This window comes from Pygocentrus nattereri, chromosome 13 (genome assembly GCF_015220715.1).
Source record: "Pygocentrus nattereri isolate fPygNat1 chromosome 13, fPygNat1.pri, whole genome shotgun sequence".
Classification (NCBI taxonomy): Eukaryota; Metazoa; Chordata; class Actinopteri; order Characiformes; family Serrasalmidae; genus Pygocentrus; species Pygocentrus nattereri.
Window position 1 is genome coordinate 27226321 of NC_051223.1, and position 24418 is coordinate 27250738.

Below are 24418 nucleotides of genomic sequence, written 5' to 3' on the forward strand. Positions count from 1 at the left end.
ATCAGTTAGTGTCAATTTAAATATACTTGATCATATGTAAATTTCACACTTCTATAAATTCAGATTTGTACTGGTTAGACAAGTTTAATGTATGAATTCCAGTTTTTCAAGCGCTCGTGAGTTCGGTAGGCGGTCTATAGTTTTAGCGGGTGGCTATTGGCTGAGAAAGAAGGCCCCGTCTTCGAATCTCGGTTAATGATTGGTCCGTTCACGTGTCAGTCACGGAGACGTCATGTCACTTTTAAGCTGAGCTGCGTCTTGACTAAAACTCGATTCTTAAGGGTTTGGGGACGAGGGAGTGTCTGTGTACCTCAAGGGGTAATCGCTTAGTTGTGAAATTACTTCGAAGAAACTCCCCTAGCTCAGCTTCTAGGTCACTTTCTCTTCTGGCTAGGCCAAGTTTAAGTTTTAATTCTGGACTTTGTGTAAATCTGTGTGAGCGCAGTTCTGAACGCTGACTCTTGAAAGTTGGACAGCATGTCAGGCGACCTCAGGCCCAGGCTGTGTGTTTTGGAAAAGGGCAGCGATGGCTACGGTTTCCATCTTCATGGGGAGAAGGGGAAGACGGGCCAGTTTATCCGGCTGGTGGAGCCGGGTTCTCCGGCTGAGAGCTCGGGTATCCGGCCCGGAGACAGAGTGGCGTTCGTGAACGAGGAGAGCGTGGAGGGAGAGAGCCACCAACAGGTCGTCTCCCGTATCCGAGCTGTTACTGGCAAGCTGGAGCTCATCGTGGTGGACGACGAGACGCAGGAGCTGCTGGCGAAACTCAACCTCAAGTGCCAAAAGGAGTTCGTCACTGATGGTATCCCTACAGCGGACGGTGAGCCGGAGCCCCGCGCAGAGCTGGAGAACGGCACGTCGAGACAGGAGAGCCCCGCGCCGGATACGAACGGAGACTCCGCCGCCCACAGGCTGAGTGTCAGCTCCAAGGTAAACCTAACGAAATGCTGGACACGGTGATGTCCGCCCATTGGACCACATGTTTCTAATCTAAAACATTATCAAACCACTCAAAACTCATGGCTAAGTGAGTTTTTATCACTTCATTTGCCATATAAATATATATGATATGACCATATGCTCATAATATGACCAAATAAGCTGATAAATGAAATGATGAATGTAATGAAATGAATGACCATTGAGTTCAAATGGGTCCTGTTATGTTCATCCACGGTAACTAGAAAGTTTCATCACCTCAGTCCGAATCTTTGTTCCTTATTATACTAAATTTAGGTCTAGTTGATGGAGACGAATGTGTTAAAGGAAAACTAATTTTTCAAAATTTCTTAATTCCTAAGTCATTAAAATGTAATCAAAGTCATCCAGAGCGTTTTGATGTGAAATGCATCATCCTACAGTGAGTTTCTCAGGAAGTGGTTGCTGATGTGCTGTGAGATGCTGGAGGTTTGAGGTATTGTTTTACTGTCGTTATGTTAAAACCTTAAAACACGAGTTTTACAATCTATTCATGGCAGAGAGGAAGTTGTAAGGCAAAATAGTCTTTATATACACGCACGCACACACACACATGCACGCACAAGCATATACATATACATGTGACAGGAGATTCACTGGTTCATATCACTATTACTGTAAATAAATCTGATACTCTACAATGAACAGTTTTACATCAAACCACTCTGAATGACTCTTGACATCTCAACCACTGAATTATGCAGCAAATTTGAAAAAATCGGTGGAGCTCCTCTAAGTCTCCCCAGGTTAGACCACACCCCCTACACACAGGTGTCATAATGCTTCATAGCGCAGGCAGGCCTTGACTGAAGAATGTCAAGTCAAGAAAACTCACAGAGAGCAGTAAGTTATTCAGTGTAAGCTATGACATTAAACTCAATATCCTGTTGCTCACTGCTGAGAGGAAATCTGAGATTCTGAATTGTTTTATGAGATTTCAGCATAAATGAGTGTTTCAGAAGTTTAGTGGAAGTATTGAGTACTGCTCAAGTGATGTGTTAATGCAGTCAGTCGACATTTATGCTTAACTCCTTGGCCAGGCAAGTTGTTATCGTTGTTTGAAAGCTTGCTGTAGAAGAAAACCTTGCTCAGATGACTTTTTACATAGTACTTACTAACTTTCATTTGTTTTTGATTTTTACCTGTTGCCGCTCTGATCAGTAACAACATGGGGCCCATTGTTTGCATAGGCTCCATTACTCAGCAACTAAAGCCAAAAAGTGTTTATTCACCAACCACTGATATGTTCCCCAGTCTCCAGTTCTCTTCCAGAGGAACATGCACGGAGAGAATGGCCACATGCAGATGAAAAAAAAGAACAGAGATTACAAAGATAAAAGTAATGATATAAGTAATGATATTTCACCTTTGGGCCTTCCATAAAGATGTTTCTGTTTGATAAGTGTACAGCCTCCTCATGCGGTGGTATTACGTAGCAAAAGGTCAAATGCTTTGCACAAATTGTGCAATGTGTGGAAAATGCCAGCAGCATTTTTGGCAAGAAACGTACATTTTTTTCCCTCTGATCTTCAGTTCAGCAGTGCCTTCAGTTTAAGCCCTCACACCTCTGAGAATTGGACAAAAAAATACTTTTAATTTGGGCTGAAAGGATGACACAAACGTTGTTTTTCATGTAAAGCCTTATCGACACTGTATGTGTCCCAGCTGTGACACCTTTAACCTAATTAGGCTTTTCCTAAACCATTATAGCAGTGCAGGTACATACTGCATGAAAACATGTACGCAGGACACAAACATTCTTGTTTAGTTTGTAATTTCTTGTCCAGAGATAGTCTTAGGTGGCAACCAGATCTGATAGGTGGTGTTTTTTTTGTGTGTGTCTTTTTTAAATGACAGCTTCAGTCAGTGCCGGCTCTGCACTTTTTCAATGCACAGTATTAGTTACTCTTTTACAGGTTGGTTTATGTTCAGGCTGTGAGTGAACTGAATTATTAACCTTAGGAGCCATAGTTATAGGATCACAAATTGGAGCCTTTATTGTCGATAATCCTAACATTTGAGTAGATGTTGCTTTTTTATTAAAGCTGTTAAATTATGGTTTGTCACAGATTAGCTAAATGTGCAAAATGTAGTGGTTGATTTATAGTAACCAGACACTAGTGCAGTATGTTAACAGTAACGTCTAATGCCTGATCTACTGTTGGCATATTATAGTGTTCCCAGCTCATCTGCTGATTGTTTCCATTAGTAGAGTGGAGACTAAAATAGCCCTTCACTTTGTTAAGATTTTGCCTAGAAGCTGTGGGCGAATATGGATTATAATCACATTTCATCCAAGCAATTATCAGAGGGTTTTTGAAGCCCTGGTCATCCATGAATGACTCCTCTGTTGTGGAAGGGGTCTCCATCAGACTCATGCATTTCACGCTTCCTCTCTCCAATCATTCAGAAGCAATGCCATTGAGTGGAAGATCCTCTGAGTGGCTGTCCAGTTGGCTAAGACTAAGCACCCTTTGTTCCTGGCCAAACCCAGAGGGGTGTTATTTGCAAACTGAGATGAGTTTTTGGAAAGGATTACTCATACAGAGGGTTGATTGTTTTTCAGCCATTCTCCTGGACAGCTTAGAAGCATTTGCAGAATAAATATGACAGTAATAGGCCTATACAAATGTAGTGTTGTAACAGGACTTGTATCACCATGTTTTGTTGTATGCATCATGAAATGAGATTACAACTGGGAAAAACCCCAGAAACACTGAAGATTTTTTTTGTATTTCTTTATTTGAAGAAAACTTTCTCTTCATAGTAGCTAATGGCATATAATTGAATTATTACATTATGGAGGGTATACCAAAATAGTTGTCATGGTACATGCTAAGCATATCATTATAGGCCAAGCATGGGGAACAACGTGCTGGAAACTCCCCCCATGTTGCAACAGTGTGAGTCATGATGCAGACTTATGTAGACTGATTAGTAAAGCTGGGGCTTATTGTAGCTTCAGTGAAATTCCTCATGGTGTGCGAAGTTTGAAAGAAGCCTTCCTTTCACCTGTCTTGTGATCTTAGTTATGTTGTGGAGCCTGTGTGGAATGAATGCACAGTTTCTGTGTCAATACTGTAATTCATGTAAAGCTGGAAAATGACACTACAGTGACTGTTGAAGGCCAGTATAGAAAAGACATGGTCCTTCATGAAATTTTGAGTGTCATGTTCACTTGATGAAATTCATGCATGCTGTTTTAGTGAACAGAATTTTTGTTAGATTGTAATGATCACTAAGGTACGGAGCCCTGCTGGTGACATCCTGTATAAATAAAAATAATGCATGGCTGCGTCTTAGTAAAGCGCCTTAATAAGTCACGGCCACACATTAGGATCTTGTTCCCACACGTTAATAAGGCATGGCCACGCATTATTTTTATTTATACAGGATGTCCGCACTAAGGGGGTTTCATGGTTGATATTGTAATTTAGACCTGTAATGCCAGTATGCTGCTTGGTCTCTCTCAGATCTTTTTGCTGTCTTTTAAACCGCTGCTATTGCTATTGCTAGTGGAGTCACTTAGAAATCCCAACTCACTTTGTATTACAAATTGTATAAAAGATTAAACTAAATGTGTTGTTAGACCTTTTTTTAATGACTGTGTAAGCCATATAATGTATTTTCAGTTGTACGTCAAGCTCAGGATCCAGCAGTGTGAAGCATTGTGTGTCTACTCCCATTAACACATTGACTGTGTGATAGGTTAGATGCAGAGGTTTTCCGTTATGTGGCCTTAGCACTAAAGACATTTTGTGCCCTGCAAAGACCTCAAACCATTTTTCATTTATTTAATTTCCAGTCAAAACATTCATTAAGTGCAAGTTATTTTTCTTTCAGAGTCAAGAAAAACAAGTTCAACAGATGATTACACAGAAGCCTCTATACATAATGTATAAATATAATATCATGAGTAATTTTTGAGCATTTGATGTCTCCACCCTTTTCCTTTTTTACAGCTTCATTTCTTTTTAGCAGTCCTGCTTTCAGTTTTTCAAAGAAATCTGCAGGGATGTTTTTCCAGACCTCCAAAGTTCAGTCTTAGGAGTTGATTGCATTTTCTGCTTCTTACAATTCAAGGAATCCCAAACACGTTCAGTGATGTTAAGGTCTGGACTCTAGGGTGATCAGTCCATTGTCCTAAAAACATCTTTTCTTGATTTGCACATTTTCTTCCTTTGTCATTAAGAGCTGCTTGACAGCTCCACAGCTTTTCAGACCCATAGGCCATGCACTATTGCGTCCTATCTTCTCTGTACCCTGTAAGATGTTTTTGAACTCTAGTTTTGAAAGCTCCTGTTTTTTTTTCATATAACCTTCTTTGACTTTCCTCTTCCTTATACAAATCACTTGTCCTATATCTAATCTCCTCTGAAATATCTCCTGAAAAATTAATATTTGGTAATGAAAGGCTGGAAATTAAATAAATGAAGGGTAGTCTTTGACTTTTGCACAGTACTGTAGCTTGTTGGCATAATTACAGCATTACGTTTGGAACAGTTGAAGTGCTTTTGAACCTGTTATGAAACCATTATGTTTAGTTTACTGAATTTTGTTGAAAAATAGTTTTGCAACACTTTTTGTGAAATTCGGTCGAGTCATTTTTTTTCCCTTTCTTGTCCTCAGTTAGTTTATCCATGTGGCATAATGTTACATTGTTTGTGACCATTTCTAAGTAAATGGATCGATCATAAATTTGCTCATGCAAATGCTTGGGTCTGATGTGTCTGTGTAGTGATGCTCAGGGCAGCGCCACTGACTAGATTGAGGTTTTTAATGTTCACTTCATGTCGCAGCCACATGTAAATTTCAAAACTAAACAGCAGTGCAGATGTCAGTTTAAGTATGTAACAACTGCTGATGGTGAAAGGTTGCATGTGAAAGAAGGAGAGGTGAATGCACATTTGAATAAACCACTTCCTGTGTTACATGCTGCTGTTTTCCTGCTGAAGAAGTCTTTGTTTTGAAAGACAGAAAAAGGACAAAAGGAAGCCACGCAGTCCGTGAAATATATCTCCGTATTGAAGAGATCAATGGCCTTTTATGACACCTGGTGTGTGTGCTGTGCTGTGCGGAGTATGTTAATAGAACTGCAGCCTTGTGTGCCTGTAGGTTGATCATTATCTTTGTAAGTTCACGTGGTAGGTTCAAGGCCTCCGCATGGAGCCTATAAAACCTCCAGATTCTCCTTACAGTCAAAACTCAATAATCCAGCATGTGTCGCTTGGTGACACCACTAAAGAAAGCAGTATGTTGGACGTGCTGAAGTGTTTTGTTGCTTTTAGATGAAAATTGTGACTGTGATGCGTAAAGATCGACTGCTTTTACTCCGCCCCATCTCCAGTTCTCTTACTTAACTCTCCTCTTAAGCAAACAGGATCATGAGTAATATAAGTGAGCTATAAAGTCATTAACCTTTGGGATGTTGCATATGATAATGGCTGCTGATTGACTTGTGAGCTTGTTTTCTGTTGAATAGAGAATGGGGACTATGCCTGAAAGTGGCTGTAATCTATAACACTGTATAAATGGCTTACTTTTGTTAGTATGAAGTAGTTGCACAAGTAATGTCATATTTTAAGAGTGGTCATATTGTTTCTGAATGAGGGTAAAATATGATGGAGTTGATTTTAATGTGGTCAGGTGAAACTTTGTGTTGCTAACAGACTTATCTTTTTCTGCAGGAATGTGGCCAAAGCCTTTATTCAGAGGAATTCTTATGAAAGTGTTTGTCTGTGCTTGGACTAAGGTTAACAAGAATGTTAGCCAAGTAGGGAAAAGCCTGCCACTCTTAAACATAAAGGTGCCAGAAGGGGTTCTATGGAGCAATGTCATAGAAGAACCACTATTGATTCCCTAAGGAACCTTTCTTTTGAAGGTTCTCCAAAGAACCACTTTTGTAAATCTGGTGTGTTGAGTGTTATGAACTCATACAAAGTTCACAGAACCTCCACATAATGTCAAATAAAACTGTGCTATGTATGATTTCTGTGGGTAAAGTTGAGAGGAGTAGCATTACTGGGTCAGGAGGAAACCGAAGAACATGTTAAAAATATGCTGTGTGTGCCGCGGCGAGTCACCCTGTAAGGCTGAAATAAACATTTAAAAGTCAGAGGTGTCGGGGCGAGTTTTGTGGGAATTTTTCAACCACGTCGTATATCTTTACATGTTAACATACAGACTCCAAAAGAGGGTTATGCTTAATGTTTAGGCCTCAAGTGAGAAGTAAACAGTATACTGAAGATATGATGGCAACGATAGTTGATTCACATAAATCCTCCCAAGACATCTCCTTAACCAAGTTTTGATGGAGTTGTGTTTGAATACGCACTCGCAATCATCAGATTCATCCACGCGCAGAAGGGGTCGGAAGCACAGCTGACATACCAAAATGTTCTGCCGCAGATTGTGCGCAATGCCATATTTTTTTATTATTAATTAATTAATTAATTAATAATAAAATAAAACTTTAGTCATGGAATTGCACACAACCCTCGGCAGAACATTTTGTAATGTCTGCTGGCCAGCTGTCTAGTCATCAGGTTCCTAAATGGTTCCCTGTTTGGATGAACAGCTGTGGGGAAAAAAATGGAATTGCTATAGAAACTTTACATTATGTGGTGGTTCTTTAAATTTCAAGGTTCCTTACACGCATACATTTAGTAGCATTATTTTCAGATCGCTCATCCATTGAAAGGTTCTTTAGGGAACCAAAAGTGGTTGTTCTATGGCATTACTCCAAACAGCCATTCCTGGTTACATTTGGCACCCATTACTTTTAAAAATGATGAAGAATGTGTTACTGATTTGGAAGGCTGCTGAGGTCTTAGAGCTTCAGTGATGAATAAGCGTAAAATAGTTGTTCCTTTGAAGTCCTTAGCCACATTATCTCTTACCAGCTGTATAAAGCTTATTTTCAGAAGCTTTTGTTACACAATGTAGCGCTGGTCAGACTGGTTCTCAGTTGGCGCTAAAGAGAGCACAGGGATCGGAGAACGTCTGCTCCACTCTACTCTGCTCCTGATTGGACGATGTTAGATACAATGAGGACAGGAATGACAATTATGGTCAGAAACTGCTGCAAAGTGGAGGAGGATTCTTTTTGTTGTATTCAGGAAAAACCTTGTTGTATATTTAGTACGTTTGAATAATTTTACTGTATAGAAATTTGTGAAAAGTAATCCATTCTTTGCAATCATATTTTCAGATTTTCATATTTTCAGTTGATGGTAGACAAAGTCCATGTATCACTATGCACACAGATTTACTTCCACATATCAGCATGTTCACCAAATCTAATAAAAAAAATTATGTTGATACGGCATAACCAAATGAGTGAGGTTTTTTTTTCTTATGGGTGTTTGTTAAAGAATGTCTTTTGCGTTTGGTTTTAAAGGCCACTTTTTTTAACCAGAAAGCAAGTACAACTTTTACACCAGTGTTCCCCAGTTCTCCAGTAATCTGTATGAAGCCGTTTGTGATATGATGACTGATAAGATATCATACAGTTTCTTTTCCCTTTTTCATTTGCTCTGGGTGCAGCAATGGCTATTCTTCTAGCTGGTTAACTGGGATTAAAACCACAGAGGAAATCCTCTCACGTGACACTTCTTTTCACTGCAGCGCTTCTACAGCAGGATCACAGACCCAGGACAGACAATGTCTCATCAGACATCAGACTCTAAAGCCTATTATAAATCAGGCCTTCGCTCTCACACACTAGAGCAAAGCAGCCTTTAGATTGCAAAAGTCCAGCCTGAGACTGTTCAAACTAAAGCCTGACGTGATGTAACTTTCCCACTAAGAAAGTTAATATTGACATCTGGCTGTGATAACCTCTCTGTTTTTTCACTTCCTGCTCACTAGGCCTGCACAAAGCAGAAAACATAACCCTGCTGCAGTTTTATTAAAACATTTAAATTTACACTTGTGGTACCAGCGAAATGTTTTGGACACACTAGCTTGTTTTTCATTATCTTAAAGACACTTGGATGTAAAGGCGTATGCGTGAATGTTTGAATTGATATCTATGTTTGAATTTATGTCTAAAATTCAACTTTAAGCACAACTTTTGTTTTTGAATAGGACTTTAGAGAAATGTTGAGTTGGAAAATATAGTAGATGTGGCCATAACATCAACCTAATTACTAAATCTTTCTCGTTAGAAGTTAGTGGAAAGTCTGTTTCTGACTGGAGGAATATTTTACATGAAAATTCATGTTTCCTAGTTTTGGTGTCTTTATTATTCTAAAATGTGTAAAGTGCTTAAAAAAAAAAGATTCAGTAAGTAACTGTGTCCAAACTTTTGACTGGTGTACATATCACCATTGAGACACACCTAGCAAAATATTAAGACGCAGACAAACCCTTGCTTTGACACGACTGATGACTGGCCTATATTATTTTGACCAGGGTGTTGAATTCCTGCAGTGTCTTTTTTCCTTTTTGTCTGTCTAGTTAGTGATCATATTGTACCCTGTGTTTATGGTTTGCATGCTACTACAATCAGCAGTCTTCCACTCCCTTATGCACGTATTCACTCCAGTGTCACCTCCCTTTCTCAAGCATACCTAAACAGACACGTGTCTGATTTATCAGACCCCTACACCCATGTCCATCTATTGCGTTTCGTCATGGAATAACCCAAGGAGTGAAAAGCTGAAGGCTGTTTCATGAAATATGCTGCATTTCTGCAACACAGCTAAAAACAAATGCACACCTTAAAATATAATCAATGTATGACATCAAAAAGGAGTTTTATTGTTATGTCCTATTAGTGAAGACAACTAGGTGCTGTTGTCAGGGTGGGGCTGCATGTGATTGTCTCTCTTTAAAAGCATATCACAATCAAGCAGGAGTGATAAGGGTGCTGGGCTTTATCTAAGAGGGCAGTGTAGTCTTATCATTGCCTGGATGCGGTGTGGACCATCAGTGCATTTATTTGTGGACTTCTTACTCTGAGAGTGAATGTCCACCTGACTTCTGCAGCATTTCCTGTCCAGTTTTCATCTTTGACCAATAACAAGAGTGTGGTGTAATTTTATGATGGCCGTTTCTCCCTCATAACCCATTAATTAACTAAAAGAGCTATCCCCTTTCAGTTTTGACGCTTTTAACACATCTTGATATCAGAACAAGCAGAAAAAAATGCAGTCTAGAACCTCTAAATACACAATGTAAAATGTTAGTTGAATGGAACATTTGTTTTGCATAACCCACTGTTATTAAATATGTGATAAAATTATTTTATCACATATTGCCAGTGATAAAAAAAAGCATGATATATTTCAATATTAATTATTTCACACTCATTCATTAACACAAGTGGAGAAATTCTGTTGAAAGTGAGGACATATACAGCCATATACAAATGTTTGTGTGTACCTGGTCACATTACATGTTTTGTTGATTTTCAAAGCCAAAATTAGTACACATCCTCTGCAGAAAAAATTTATTCACAATTACTGTTTATTTATTGAATTTAACAGACATAAAATGTGGCCTGTGCAAAAAAATATGGAACATTTAATATTTTGTCTTTTGTTTTGTTTGTTTTATTTTTCCCAATAATGTAAACATAGCAAATTAATATACAATTGTGTTTATTAGTTCATTCCAGGTTGAGAAAGTGTTATTTTCACTTAGAAAATGAACAAAACATGTAATTTGATCAGAGACACCCAAACTTTGAATACTGTGGTAATTATATAAGCACATTTGCGTAGTATAACAAAAGTAATAATTCTTGACTTCTAACAGCTTTTCAGATGAGATTAAACTTGGGTGAGAAAGATGACGTATTTTACATAAGTAGCAAATTAGATCACCCTTAATTCAGTACGTCTTGTATGAAGCTAGTTCTGTGTTCATCTAAAAGCAGTCTGTGTCTGTTATGGTTAAGTTTGAAATTATTATTTCTTCTGAAGCGCCTCGGAGTTCCTCAAAAGCATTGGGGGTGCCAGTAGTATTGTGAAATCATTTGTCAGAGGCACTGAGGCATTTCCCAAAACAACCACATCTGTCTCTATGTTCAACTTGGCTGATGTTATTCAAATATGATGTAATATTACAGTAGTTTGTGGGATATGTGCTGTGGTCAGAGCCTAGCTGGTGTCGGACTACCTGTCAGCACACCCAGCTCCTCCCCAGCAGTAACCTAATGAGCTGTGGCTATTGGATTAAACACTTACCACAGCATATGGCCTCTGCTGGATTAGGCTGTTGTAAACACTGGTGCACAAAGTGGCCTCTCACTTCCTCCACATGCTCACTGTAAGAGTGTTTAGTTTCTAGAGCAACTACAGCAAGTTCCAATGACGTGTATTTTGATCAGTGCCACTTTTAGCCACTGTAAAACACTCCCTATGCTAGGCTTTACATTTAAAGCAGTTCCGTTTGTCATTTCAGAGTGTGACTGCTCCCCGTGAAGGAGAGTGGAGATTGATAATCTTGGTTAAGCCTTTACACTGATGCTAACACTAACCATGTTGTCCAAGTCCACTGTCCCTTTTACATATAAAGAGGGCTGATTAGACCAGATTAGACACACACACACACACACACACACACACACACACACACACACACACACACACACATACATATATATATATATATATATATATATATATATATATATATATATATATATATATATATATATATATATATAATATTTGAAAAAAGCAGCCTACAAGAGATGCAGGACATCTTTATTGTCTTTGTACAAGGACGATGAGTTGTTTGGAGCAAGCCTGTAGATGCTTAATTAAAGATAAGACTATAAAGTATAAGCACACAGACTACAAGATACAATATGTGCAATAAATAAAGCGTAACAGTGTATACAGATGTATACAGTATAAAGTGTCCATAAAAAGACAGCTGACACTTGCTGGAATAAGCGTTTTTTAATAGGTAGGTTTATGGTAGTTGTCATTAAGGGCTTATGTAGGTGTCATGTAGCCTTATGAATTATGCCCTTTGGTAAAGTGTTTTTTTTTTTGACACAAAAAAGGAGAAAAAGTTCATATCTTTTCCATCCAGTGTATATTTTGTTTGGACAGCTTTAATGGGTTGTGTAAAACTGTGCTCATATATTATCATGCAATGCAATGAAAAAGGAAGTAGAAATGACAAGGCATCATCAGTTCACATCAGATCTCTTGTAAGCGGGACACATAGACAGAAGGTGACCTGCTGAATTTCCACCGATTAAATGGTATAACGTTTACTTTCTATATTTTAATGTCTCTTAATCATTTCTGTTTAACAGTGCTGGAATTTTCAGTGTAGAATTCTGATATCAGGGATGTTTGTTGTGCTGCCGTTGCTTTAGCTGATTTCTACCTCTTCAGGGATCACCTGTTAAAAAACCAGGTGATTGAAATGCTGTGCATATCTTCTCTGAGTACAAAGAGTGAGGCATATGGGTGATTTAACAGACTATTTATTACACAAGCTTTTACTATTTACAGTTACTCTGCCTATGCAGAAGCCTATTCTCAACAGAAATGTTACACACTGTCCGTGTCATACTCTCCGTTTCCCATTATCATCTATCAATCCTTAATCATGACTGAATGCATTTTTTCCTGTCTCACATATTTCTCATTTCTGTTGAAGGACTCGAAGAAAGAGCTTCGTCCCCGTCTCTGCCACATGAAGAAGGGGGCCACAGGCTACGGCTTCAACCTCCACAGTGAGAAGACCAAACCGGGCCAGTATATCAGGGCAGTGGACGAGGACTCCCCTGCTGAGAAATCTGGACTTCAACCCCAAGATAAAGTGGTGCAGGTACAGTACCTCTGTCTCCTTCATACAGCTCTGAAAAACACGGGTGTCTGCACCCTCCTGGACTCTAACCAGCACACACAGTCTGGGTTAGATAATTGTGATTCTGCTGCAAATAAGATTTGAAGCTAGCAGTCTAAAATGTTTAAGCTATGTTGAGTGTTAGGTTCATTAGTTGTTTTCTCTTGGAACTTGAGAAGTACCAGTTTTCAGCTTTGTTAGAACATTGCATTCATGGCACATTAAACAGCCTACTGAAGTATTAAAACAGTGTTCATGTGAGTTAATCCCATTACTCATTAGAGCAGGAGTGGTCAGTGTAATTATTGGCTCTTTTGAAGAACAGAGATTAGAGCGCACCTCTCTAAGGGTCAGAGAGCGCTGATTTTATTTTCCAGCCTTCCCACAGTGTGTGTGGTGAAACGGTGTCGGGCTTAATCCACTTATTGTCTCCTGGATGGAGTTACAGAGTTCAGATAGCACTGAACTGATGGGAGCTCAGCAGTTCAGTAAGGCAAGGAGAGAAAACCCAGTGTGTACCATGGAAAACAGAAGTTTACTTGCTTTTTCAAATAAAAGAGTTGGAAGTACTGTGTAGACTAGTGAATCTCTGGTCCAGCACTTTTATTCTGATGCACCCTCACACTTTGTTAAGGGGGGTTTTATTTTGACATGCTGTGTTTTTTAGGAAAAAAATTACACATTTCACATTTGCAGAGAAAAACTCATTAAACAAATGCTTTTGTCTGTAATGTGATCATTCATAAGTATTATTTGTATGTGGAACATTTCATTCCGTTAATAAAAAACAAAGTGAGAATTTGATGTGTATTGCATTTTGCATTTTGTCAACAGATGAAGAGAGGTTTGAAAATAATCATGTTATATAAATGTTATATAAAATGATATAAAATGGGGTAAGTAAAATCAGTGAAAACATATATACTAGGCCTTTCAAATATGTTGCAGTATGGCTGGTGAACCGTTTTTCAGGAGAAGAGAACAGAAGTAGGGATTAGGAGGCGCAGGGTGCAGTGGACTCATGGCTAAGAGTAAAGTAGTCAGAAACTTCTGAGATTTCCCTTAAGGACATTGTGCCAGTGCTCAGGTTCATGGAGATTTGAAGAGACTATAGCTGTCTGGTACTGTCCCACCCTGGATTTGTGCCTTCTGCCTCCTCTGTGCAGCTCTGACTCACTGATCTACCGCTCTGTTGGGCTACAGCACAGTTACACAGTAAAAAAAAACAAAAAAAAAATTGTTGAGAGAACCTAAAATTTTAAAGCAATATGATGTGTTAAGATTTTTTTATTTTCTCATCAAGTTTTGTAGGAATCCTTAGTAATGTTGATTTGTTTAATCTACTTAAATTTGTCCAACATGAGGCTGGCAATTAAATCCGACTTTTTCAGAAAAAAAGTATAATAGCCTATATAACAACATTTGGCAGACACTCTTATCCAGAATGGCTTCCAGTCTAATCATGTTAGAGAGGAAAGCTAAAGTTGCATTAGGAGTCTTACTCACAGACACTTATGGTACGGCGTGATGTTCTTGTCTGGGCAGTGAATCAAACCCCAGTCTGCTGTGTGGAGTGCAGAGGTGTTACCTGCTGTGCTATACAAACTGCAAGCAAAAGACTAGATGGTGATGTTTTTACAATCACAGACCCCTCCTCATCTCAACAAATATTTAATAAGCAGGTAAAAGTGGGAATGTTGTAGTGGGTAACACTATTGCCTTCCACCCAGCAGACTGAAGTTCAGTTCTCCTTGGATAAGACTCCTAATGCTATGTTAGTTACCTCAGTAACATAGTTAGGCTGTAAGACAATCTGGATGCTTGTGTCTTCCACAGATGAAAATATAAAATAGGCTGTTTCCCCTTTTAAAAATGTTATGTTTTATTGGCCGCCTAATGTTAGATGAACAAACAAGTCTAGCTAAGATGAACAAATTAACCTTAGTAAGGGTGACTGCAAAATCTGCTGTTGAGACAACTCAGAAATTTTAATATTTCATGTTACCTTGAAATTTTGAGTTGTCAGCACTTTCTGTTTTACAGTGTACCTTCTCTAATCTAGAGGAGGTTTCACTTCATGTTGGGATGAGTCATGGTCTAGCCTGTTTAACCAAAGACCTTGAATAGTTTATTTATTGAGCACTTTGATGAATTCCTGTTGTGTTCTGTAGTGCCTGGCTGTTCTACAGCCTCTCACAGAAGGGATTTCCATTTTAAAGGCACTTCTCTGCCCCATCATGCTGGAATAGCATTGAGGCTAAGCAGAATTTGAATGTTGGCAGTCATTAAAGGTGAAGCAAGCTTTCATAGTATGGATTACGTTTTCTCTTCTGCTTCCAGCAAAGCTCTGCTTTGCTTCTGGCCATTAACACTCAGAGTATTCAGACATTTAAATGCCATAAATGAGTTTTTTCCCACATTAGAACATGAAACTGAACATACTGCATATTTTGCCAGCACATTATCACTTTTCTGGAGCCGTTGTTTCCTGTGTTGGTGTATGAGAAAGTATGTGTTTCTGTGTGTATGTGTATTTGTACGTGTGCTGTGAGAAGAGTAGGGATATCTCCTGTGTTGACTAGGAGACACATAAGGGGGCTGTTGTTTGCCTGCTGATCTTTAATTGCCTGCAGAATGGGAGGCTGGGATAAGCATTCCTTAAAGCCCACTCCTGCCCTGGTTCTCCTACACACATTCCTCAGCCTCACAAGCACTGACACAGACCTTCAGTGTTTCCTCAGGTGTCTCTACAAAAACCGATAAATCATTTTACCAATAAAATCAGCTGATATTAAGTGTTTAACAGATTCATTGGTTGAGACGGTTACTTTAAACAAACACTTTTAATTTCCAGGGAATTGTATGTTTCTGAGCATTTTAAGTTTGTTGTAAGCTTATGCCAGAGACTGTTAGCTATTTGCCCACTGTTATTATGTATTATTATTACGTATTATTATTATTATGTAGTTAAAATAGCAAAATCTAAGCTTTAGCATGAGGATATCACTGTAGGACATCCTTGGGTTTTGGCTTAACTTCTGGTCAACTGGGAATTCCAGCTTTGTGGAGTACACAATGCACCACCCCCATCCACCTGCAGAGAGCTCTCTGTTTTCTTTTTCCTTTGCTGATACTCTTTATTTATGCCTTCAAGCTCTTTGTGTATGCCTTCAAGCAGCTATGTGGGAAATGTCATATTAACAATGAACTGGAATCATGTTGTGGATCTACCAGCTCTGTTGTACTGAACTTCGTGACCTCTTTGCTGACTCACATTCTGTATTCAGTACAGACAAAATTACAAGCTTCTGTATTTCTCACAGCCCTGACTGATCTGGCTGGCTCTTTGTGGTGTTTGGCAGGTCAATGGCGTGTCTGTGCAGGGCATGCAGCACTCTGAGGTGGTGGCTGCCATCAAAGCAGGAGGAGATGAGCTCCAGCTGCTGGTGGTTGACCCTGATGCAGAGGCATTCTTCAGCAGCTGCGGGGTTCTCCCCACTGAGGAACACCTCACAGGTGAGTAGGAGCCAATTAAACACTTATTCGCCAATGGATACTAACGTAATGCATGAACACCTAATGAACATTTATTTCGGTATATAATTCCCACATTTTATTCTTGGTAGAGAAGACATTCTTCAACCTTTATGAACCTATTACTCCATATCTCTTCAGTTAGCCAAAATATGTTTGCTGTTATCTATAAAAGTAGAAGGAAATACAGACAAATTTAAAGCTTCAAAATGGCTGCTACTGTTAGCTATGTGAAGTACTCTTGTCCTTTTTTGGATGTCACTATTCCTTACAGTGTCAGAAATAAAATAAGCAAGCCTATTTGAGATTACTTATTAGATTTGTTTTGGTTTGATGAGAGGGTGTGATGATTTGAGGCATGCTGTTTGCACAATTCCAGTATTATAAGCAAGACTTCTGCCTATCAACAGAGATCCTGATGTGTTTCAGAGCTTACCCTGGCCAAGAACCATATACGTTGACAGGAAATGGTTGTCTGATGTACAGATAACCAACTACAGACCATTGTTTTTTTGTGATGTGTAGGGGCAGGTGATTTTTCGAAATGGAGTTACAACATGTACGCACCCTCGTGAAACAAACTGGTATGCCTGTTAGCAAATACAGAAGATCTTGCGTAAGAGCTTCAAAGCAATCAACTTTTAAAAATCTCCAAAGGTCTCACATTGTCACATACAAAGCTGGCAACTGCTTAAAAAAAGTGTGTTTCCTTGACTGAGATGACCCACTGAATGGAACTATGTGCATATGGTGGTGCAACCACGCTTCCAAATGTCATGTGGCCTTCAGATTAGCTCAAGAACAGTGCATAGAGAGCTTCATCCAATGGGTTTCCATGGCCAAGCAGCTGCATCTAAGCCTTACATCACCAAGCGCAATGCAAAGCGTTGAATACAGTGGTGTAAAGCCTCGCCACTGTACTTTAGCAGTGGAGACGAGTTCTCTGGAGTGACAAATCGCGCTTCTCCGTTTGGCAATCTGAAGCACAGGTCTGGGTTTGGCGGTTGTCAGGAGAACGGTACTTGTCTGACTGCATTGTGCCAAGTGTAAAATTTGGTGCAGGGCAGATTATGGTGTGGGATTGTTTTCAGGAGTTGGGCTCGGCCCCTTAGTTCCAGTGAAAGGAACTCTTAATGCTTCAGCAGACCAAGAGATTTTGGACAATTTCATGCTCCCAACTTTGTTGGAACAGTTTGGGGATGGTCCCTTCCTGTTCCAACATGACTGCACACAAAGCAAAGTCCATAAAGACATGGATGAGTGAGTTTGGTGTGGAAGAACTTGATTGGCCTGCACAGAGTCCTGACCTCAACCCGAGAGAGCACCTTTGGGATGAATTGGAGTGGAGACTGCAAGCCAGGCCTTCTCGTTCCAACACCAGTGTCTGACCTCACAAATGCACTTCTGGAAGAATGGTCAAAAATTCCCATAAACACACTTCTAAACCTTGTGGAAAGCCTTCCCAGAAGAGTTGAAGCTGTTATAGCTGCAAAGGGTGGGCCGACATATTAATCCTTATGGATTAAGAATGGGATGTCACTCAAGATAAGATTGCACTTAATTAAAAACTTTAAAAACCAAACAAACTGACTATACACAGAATTCAGTCAGCCTAAGCATGCCGGGGTGCAAGCAAATGAAAAGCTAAAATGCAAGCTATAGAGTAAGGTTCTGTAAAGTTTGTGTGTGGTACTTCAGAACTGAATTTGTATAATGGTGATATTGTTTTGTCACTATATTTCTGAAGACGATAATTGTTTGTGTCAAAGCTTAATAGCCAATGAAAATGACAAAAACCAAGTAGTTAAATAGTAACTTGGTATTCTATAGTGGGCAGAGCATCTGAATCTTAGGCAAGCATAGTGCTAATCAGTCGGATATAAGCATCCATTACTTGCTAGCTTCATTAGCCTTGAATGCAAAACTAAAAAAGCAGACTACAGACACTAACTATGTCTCATCAACTACATCAACTAGAACTTCTTACCAAACTGTTGCTTTAAAACTCAGTTCTGTTCATAGCTTTGAGTGCCCACACTGACATTTCACACACAGCACACACACACACACACACACACACACACACACACACACACACACATACAGCGAGTATGATCAGGCAACTGTTTAAACATTAACTCGCAGCCTTCACAGCCTCTATCTTGACATGAGAGTATTAGTCAAAGTCAACAGAGTTCTTCCAGCTGGTAATCCTGGCAACCATGACCATAGCAACAGCACAGGGTCAGACAGGAGGAGAACAGACAAATCCTAAATGTATCAGGCATGGCAGACACTCATGCCAGCAACCTGGCCATCACTAAAAACGTCATCTCCAGTCCAGTTTTGTAGCTTTCCAGCATTTTCAGTCATCTAACCAAGTAATCCTGAGACATCAATCATTTCTTGATACGAGGCGACATCACATAATTTTGGACTTTGTTTATTGACCTTTTAGTTAATAGTTGTCTGTTTTTGCATTGTCATATGGACACTGAATGTTTAACTTGGAAGAAGTCAGTCATTCATTCACCAGCACCTCCTTACTCACTATTGACTATATTGTCACATGTTCCTAGTGCAGAATGAAAATTTTGAAGTGTACACATTTATAACTACAAGATAACAAGAAGATTATTTGATGGCGTCTAAAATTAATGTTTGTTCATGATGTACTTGTGTGAGAGTAAGAGTGACATGACAGGAGTCTTATTGGATAACCTGTTTCCTCGTTCTGTTCTTAGGCCCACTGCCTGAACCTGCTGCCAGTAGAGAGAGTGCAGATGAAAAGGTAAGATTTTTTTATTTTAAGCCACTTTTCAGATTTTTAATAAACATCGTTAGTTACATCCCCAACAGAAAGCACAGCGCCACACATTTTTGTTTGTTTACGTGTAACTTGCAGGGTAATTGCATGTGAAACCTCTCAAAACTCTAAGGAATATGTAGTGCAGTGGATCTTCAAGACTGGGGCTGAGAAACACTCTTTTCTGCACACTGACTAAGCCAAGTCCTGGATTAAATTACACTGTTAATAGTGATTTTCTGCTGAGAATCGGACCAGCGCTCAGCTTAATCTCCATCCTAGAAACCAGTCATTAGAGTCCTTTTGTGCCTTTACAGCAAGTTTTAAACCTGAACCAAGAACTAACTGCTTTGGCATTCCTTTTCAAATTAAGCGCATTGAAAGGCTATTATCATCTATTTTTTAACTTTTCACTGAAAGTTCATTGTTAAACTGAGGAGAAAGCAACGGTGCACCACAGACCCCCTATGAGGTTCTGCTTTCTCTCACACAACACTCCTCTATCAACCACGGCCAGATTACTCTGAGGAGCAGAGACGAAAGGGGTGGAAAAAAAAGGACAGAAGGAGAATCTGTGCTGGCTCCTTTATATTAGTGGAGGCTTCTTAGGCAGATAAGGTAGCACTAGGAATGAGGAGATGGGTCTGGGTTTTGTATCTGTAGTAGAGATATCTATACTGTGTAAAACTAACAATGCCACTCCAGTAACGTTGCTCAGTATGAACAAAACACTGTGAAAAAACAATGGTGTAGATTTTATAGTCAACAACTGGCATCAGGGTTCCTGGCTGTTGTAATTTTACAGGGACACTACTGCAATTGGTATACAGAATCTCCGTTACAATACTGGCAGCAATGGTCCCCGCCTGTAAACATACAACAACCTTACTGTTAATAAATATTACAAGGAAGTATTACACATTGTTTTTGCTAATTTCTTCATATTTAATTATAGCTTTTTAAAGCCAGCAGTGTGATCTTGCTATTAAGTACCACACTTTTATGTTTTGCAATTCTGCTCTTGCACGAGACACTGTAGGACTTATAAACATGCTAGTCTTTAGGACTGACAGTAAAAACGGGCAGGAACTCAATGTCTGTTTTAATATGTCACTTTGGGATGAACTAGTTAACCAAAATACCATTGTGGTTGAAAAATGAAACGTATAAATGAATTTTAATATTTTTTTGGGGTAAGAATAACGTATTAAGCAACAATAAAAGCCTCATGCGGAAGAAACTGTAGATGAAATAAAAGCTAAGTAATCAAAATGAACCAAACAATAGATGCTGGGAAGCTGCCTCTCCTGTACTTTAAATTATGAGTCAATTAAATTATGAGTCATTGATGAAATCAGTAATCTAATCTTTGAATATCAGCTTGTGTTTTTGTTTGATTTTTGATTGCATAAACACATTGATTCATCAAAACAACCACAGAAAGACTTATATACACATATATATATAACTCTAATTGGTTAACATACACAGAATACATTGTAATTGATTAGAGTGCTTGTTTGCATACAGTGTGAATTTGTAATATCAATACTGCAAAGCCTGATATCATGATAACATTTAATAAACAATGTATGGCATAGCCTTGCTCTATTCTAAATGGTTTAAAGACTCTGAATAATAATAATAATAATAATAATAATAATGTGATTAATTTTATCTATAATGAAGGAAAACACAGGGCATACATACGGCTATTAAACAGTGAGCTTATCCTTAGCTGAGTGACAATGTGCCATTGTGTATTTCAACTTGTTTTTGTAGGAACATCTCTTGGGCAGTGACGTCAGTCAGTGAAAAGACCGTCTAGATAGCATGCCTGAGATCAAATCTTGAAGATGGTGGTGGTTAGTCAGAGAGCTTCTGTTAGGATTAATGCTGACTCACAGTCAGCTTCATAACCCCTTTCAGTTCCTGCCAGTCCTACAGTTTGGTGCTTACACCAATTTTGAGTCCATTTGAGCGTGGTGATGTGTTCATTCGATTTTTATATAACAAAAGAATAATATAACAAAATGAAGTTGTAATTCTAAAAGGGGCACGATTTTAAGATTAAACACAATTAAGAGATCAAGAGGCAGAAGTCAGTTAAATTTGTGAAACAAGTGTAAGAGACCATTATGTCACCAAAGCTAAGGCAGTGTTTTCAACAGCTTTGAAGAAATAAAAAGCTCTGTCCTGGATCAGCTCTGGTCAAGTGTTAGAGTGAAGCGGAAAACCACTAGTTTGTGTTTAAAAGAAGACACATGCGCTATCTGGGTGTGGTTGCAAAACACCTACACATGATTGGTAGAGCAGACAGCATTATGTATTGCTCGTTTAGGACTATTTTTGTAGACCCAGATTGATATTAAAACTGGATTGCAAAGATTTTCCATTGATGGTTCACAGTTTAGTCTAAGACTAAATCCACATCTGGGGAATTGTCCTAAATACAAAATGCAAATGTACTACTTTAACGTTTTAATATTATTTGGTTTGTTAGCTTTATGCTTTCTTATTTCAAAGCCAGCACACTGAACATCTCAGGGTTCATCTCAGGGTTGCTATGTAGTGGACAGAGATGAAGAAAATTGAGTTGTTCCTGTGACACAAGCGAGAGCTCACAATCCTTCGCTTGAGTACTTTGCACACAAGATATGACCAGTGAGCTACACTCAAAGACGCTATCAGTTGAATTATCATTTAATCCTGAATAAATATAATAAACTGCTTTATCAGTGCTGATGTCAGTCTGAAGCCTGTTCTGACTGTTTATTGCTCAGGTGGGGGAGGAGGAAGCTCAGGAAGCCAAACCCAAAATATCAGCGAGTCCTTCTACGTCCAGCACTTCCTCCACCGCATCCATCCCTGCTGCTATGGTCAGCAGTCCACCTCCTGAGGTCTGTCCAAACACACACACTCTCTTGTACAGCATAGTGTTTCTTTTTTAACTGGTGTGCTCCCTCTTGTGGTTCCTAACTGTAAGATGGTGATATATGAATATGTACAGAAGCGTCCATAAATCTGAGACCACATTGAAAATATTTAAAACTTCATCTTTGCTGTTTGGTTTTGCCTTTAAAATACTGTATAACATTTGAATAATTATACCGTACATGCAGTAAAGCATAATTAGATTTTTTTGCTCAAAAAAGTAAACGCTTACTAAATGACTTCATTTCTTCAGAAAACATTTGCACAGTACCGTCTTGTCTACACTGATGTGCTGTGATCTTGACATCAGGTTTAGCTAGATTTTTAAGATTTAAGAGTTGGTGTGTACTATATCCGTGTCCCTGTTGCCTTGGCGTTTGTTTGAGGTTTTAAATTGAAGATTTCACAGTTAACTACAATGTTTGACGTCTGTGAGCTTAAAATTGTTTTGAAACAGCAGTTTAAAATACATAAAACTAAGTAAATTGTAAGTTGACTTTTTGGAAAAGACTTATTTCTGTTTAACAATTACAGCTCTGTGGAAGGAGCCTTTTGGTGTAGTTTGTGAAGGAAGCAGGACAGAACAAAGCACGCAAAACAAAATGGATTATGTCAGACTTACAGGAATCTTAGGAGTCAGCAAACGTATTATAAAATGTAAAATGTATCTAGTAACATAAAATGCAGAGTGCCCAGTATGACGGATGCTTCTAATTTGTGTGACAGGACAAGCCAGAGGAGAAGCGTTTGAGTGGAGATGTAAGTTTGGATCTGGATCTGAACATGTCCCTGCAGCAGGCTAAGGAGCGCGCTCACCAGAAACGCTCCAACAAAAGAGCGCCCCCTATGGACTGGAGCAAGAGAAGCGAGCTGTTCAGCAACCTGTAAAGCAGACACATCAATCCCTCTCTGTTTTTCCTGATCACTCATCATTGTTCTTTTTATTTCATTTATTTATAAACTTCACAAACTTCTGTCAAGCTCATGAGCCCAATTCCTGAGATTCTGTAATCAGTCATTAAAGCAAACAGGCTATAGGAAAAAAAGGGAGAAACAAAACCTGCATTTATGAGAGAGGAACTCTTTCACTGTACTTTCACTATAATGAAATGATTGTTGGAGCTTTTTGTCCCCTCCCCCCTTCATCATTCCATCTTTTTCCTCATTTGTTGTTGTTTATCTCATCCTACCCTTTCACACCACTCAGATGAACATTTCAAGCCAGTGTTATTATGCCACTTATGATTTTATATCAAATGTGTTGGTGTGATTTGCATGTGTTTATTCCAGTTTTACATTTATTGATCACCTTAATAGAAATTAGCTTATCTGATTTGATGTTGCTATATTATGTACAGTGTAGAGTTTAATAATTAAGTGGGGGATACATTTTTCCTGAACATCTGTATTCACTTGTTCAGAGACAAGTACTTATCCTTATGAGATACTGATAATATAATAACTCGGTCAGTAATGCAGTAAAATGTACTGTGACACCACTGACAGTACACTTTACCGACATCTATCCTGTCTACATTTGAAGACAGACTTTGATAGAGTTCAGAGAACTCTTTCACAGAACTTTCAGACCAGTTGTAACTCTTTAGAGAGCCAGTACTTCATTACAAAGTCTGATGGAAAACATACATAACAATAGATATCCTTAATGAAAATATACAGAAAGGCTATTTTTCAGATCTGTAAAGCTGAGCCACTTTTTCAGATTTATTTTGTTGCTATAAAGTACAGGACAATATCCCTGACTAACAAGAACGATGCTGGCGCTCTGTCTGTAAAATATTCCAAAAAAGTATTTGTAGAGGTCCTTTTTAAATAACGTTTTTGATGAGATGTGTAAATTAGTCTGAAAATCAGATACACTGTTATACAGTCACCCAAAGTTTATTTAATGTCAAATATTTTCTCCTAATTAATTAGCTTTGATTTTTACTTTTAAGCACAATGCTATTGTCAATATTCCATGTTTTGTAATGTTTGTAATTTGTGCTGGGCTAAAAATCATTTTAGGCTGTTGACAGCAATTTTTTAAATGAACATTCCTGAACAAACGTCCACTTCGTCATCACTGTATACAGTTGTTTAGCTATGTGACAATTCTGTTGTGTTATCACTGATGAATATATGAAGATAAATAAAAATAGATTTTCATGTATGTTTATGGGTGTTGATGGTGCTTGTTTGAATCACCTGATTAGTCTGAATACCTTATTGTAAAGTATGCAGATTGGTAGCAGGACATCATGTTTTGACAAACAACTGAGGGTTCAAACACAGGACATTTTAAAAGGCACTGATGCTTGAAGGCACTGCCTAGTGTTCAGAAAAAAC

The 24418-nt window shown here is 38.7% G+C and overlaps 1 protein-coding gene across 1 annotated transcript; it reads left to right on the forward strand.

The window, feature by feature from the left end:
* Positions 1-255: 255 nt before the first annotated feature.
* slc9a3r1a (SLC9A3 regulator 1a) lies at positions 256-24242 on the forward strand. Its single transcript, XM_017703443.2, has 6 exons — positions 256-930; positions 12607-12777; positions 16158-16311; positions 19074-19120; positions 21919-22035; positions 22796-24242. Exons 1-6 carry the CDS (start codon positions 478-480, stop codon positions 22955-22957), a joined length of 1104 nt encoding a protein of 367 aa, XP_017558932.1. The 5' UTR covers positions 256-477; the 3' UTR covers positions 22958-24242.
* Positions 24243-24418: the final 176 nt, after the last annotated feature.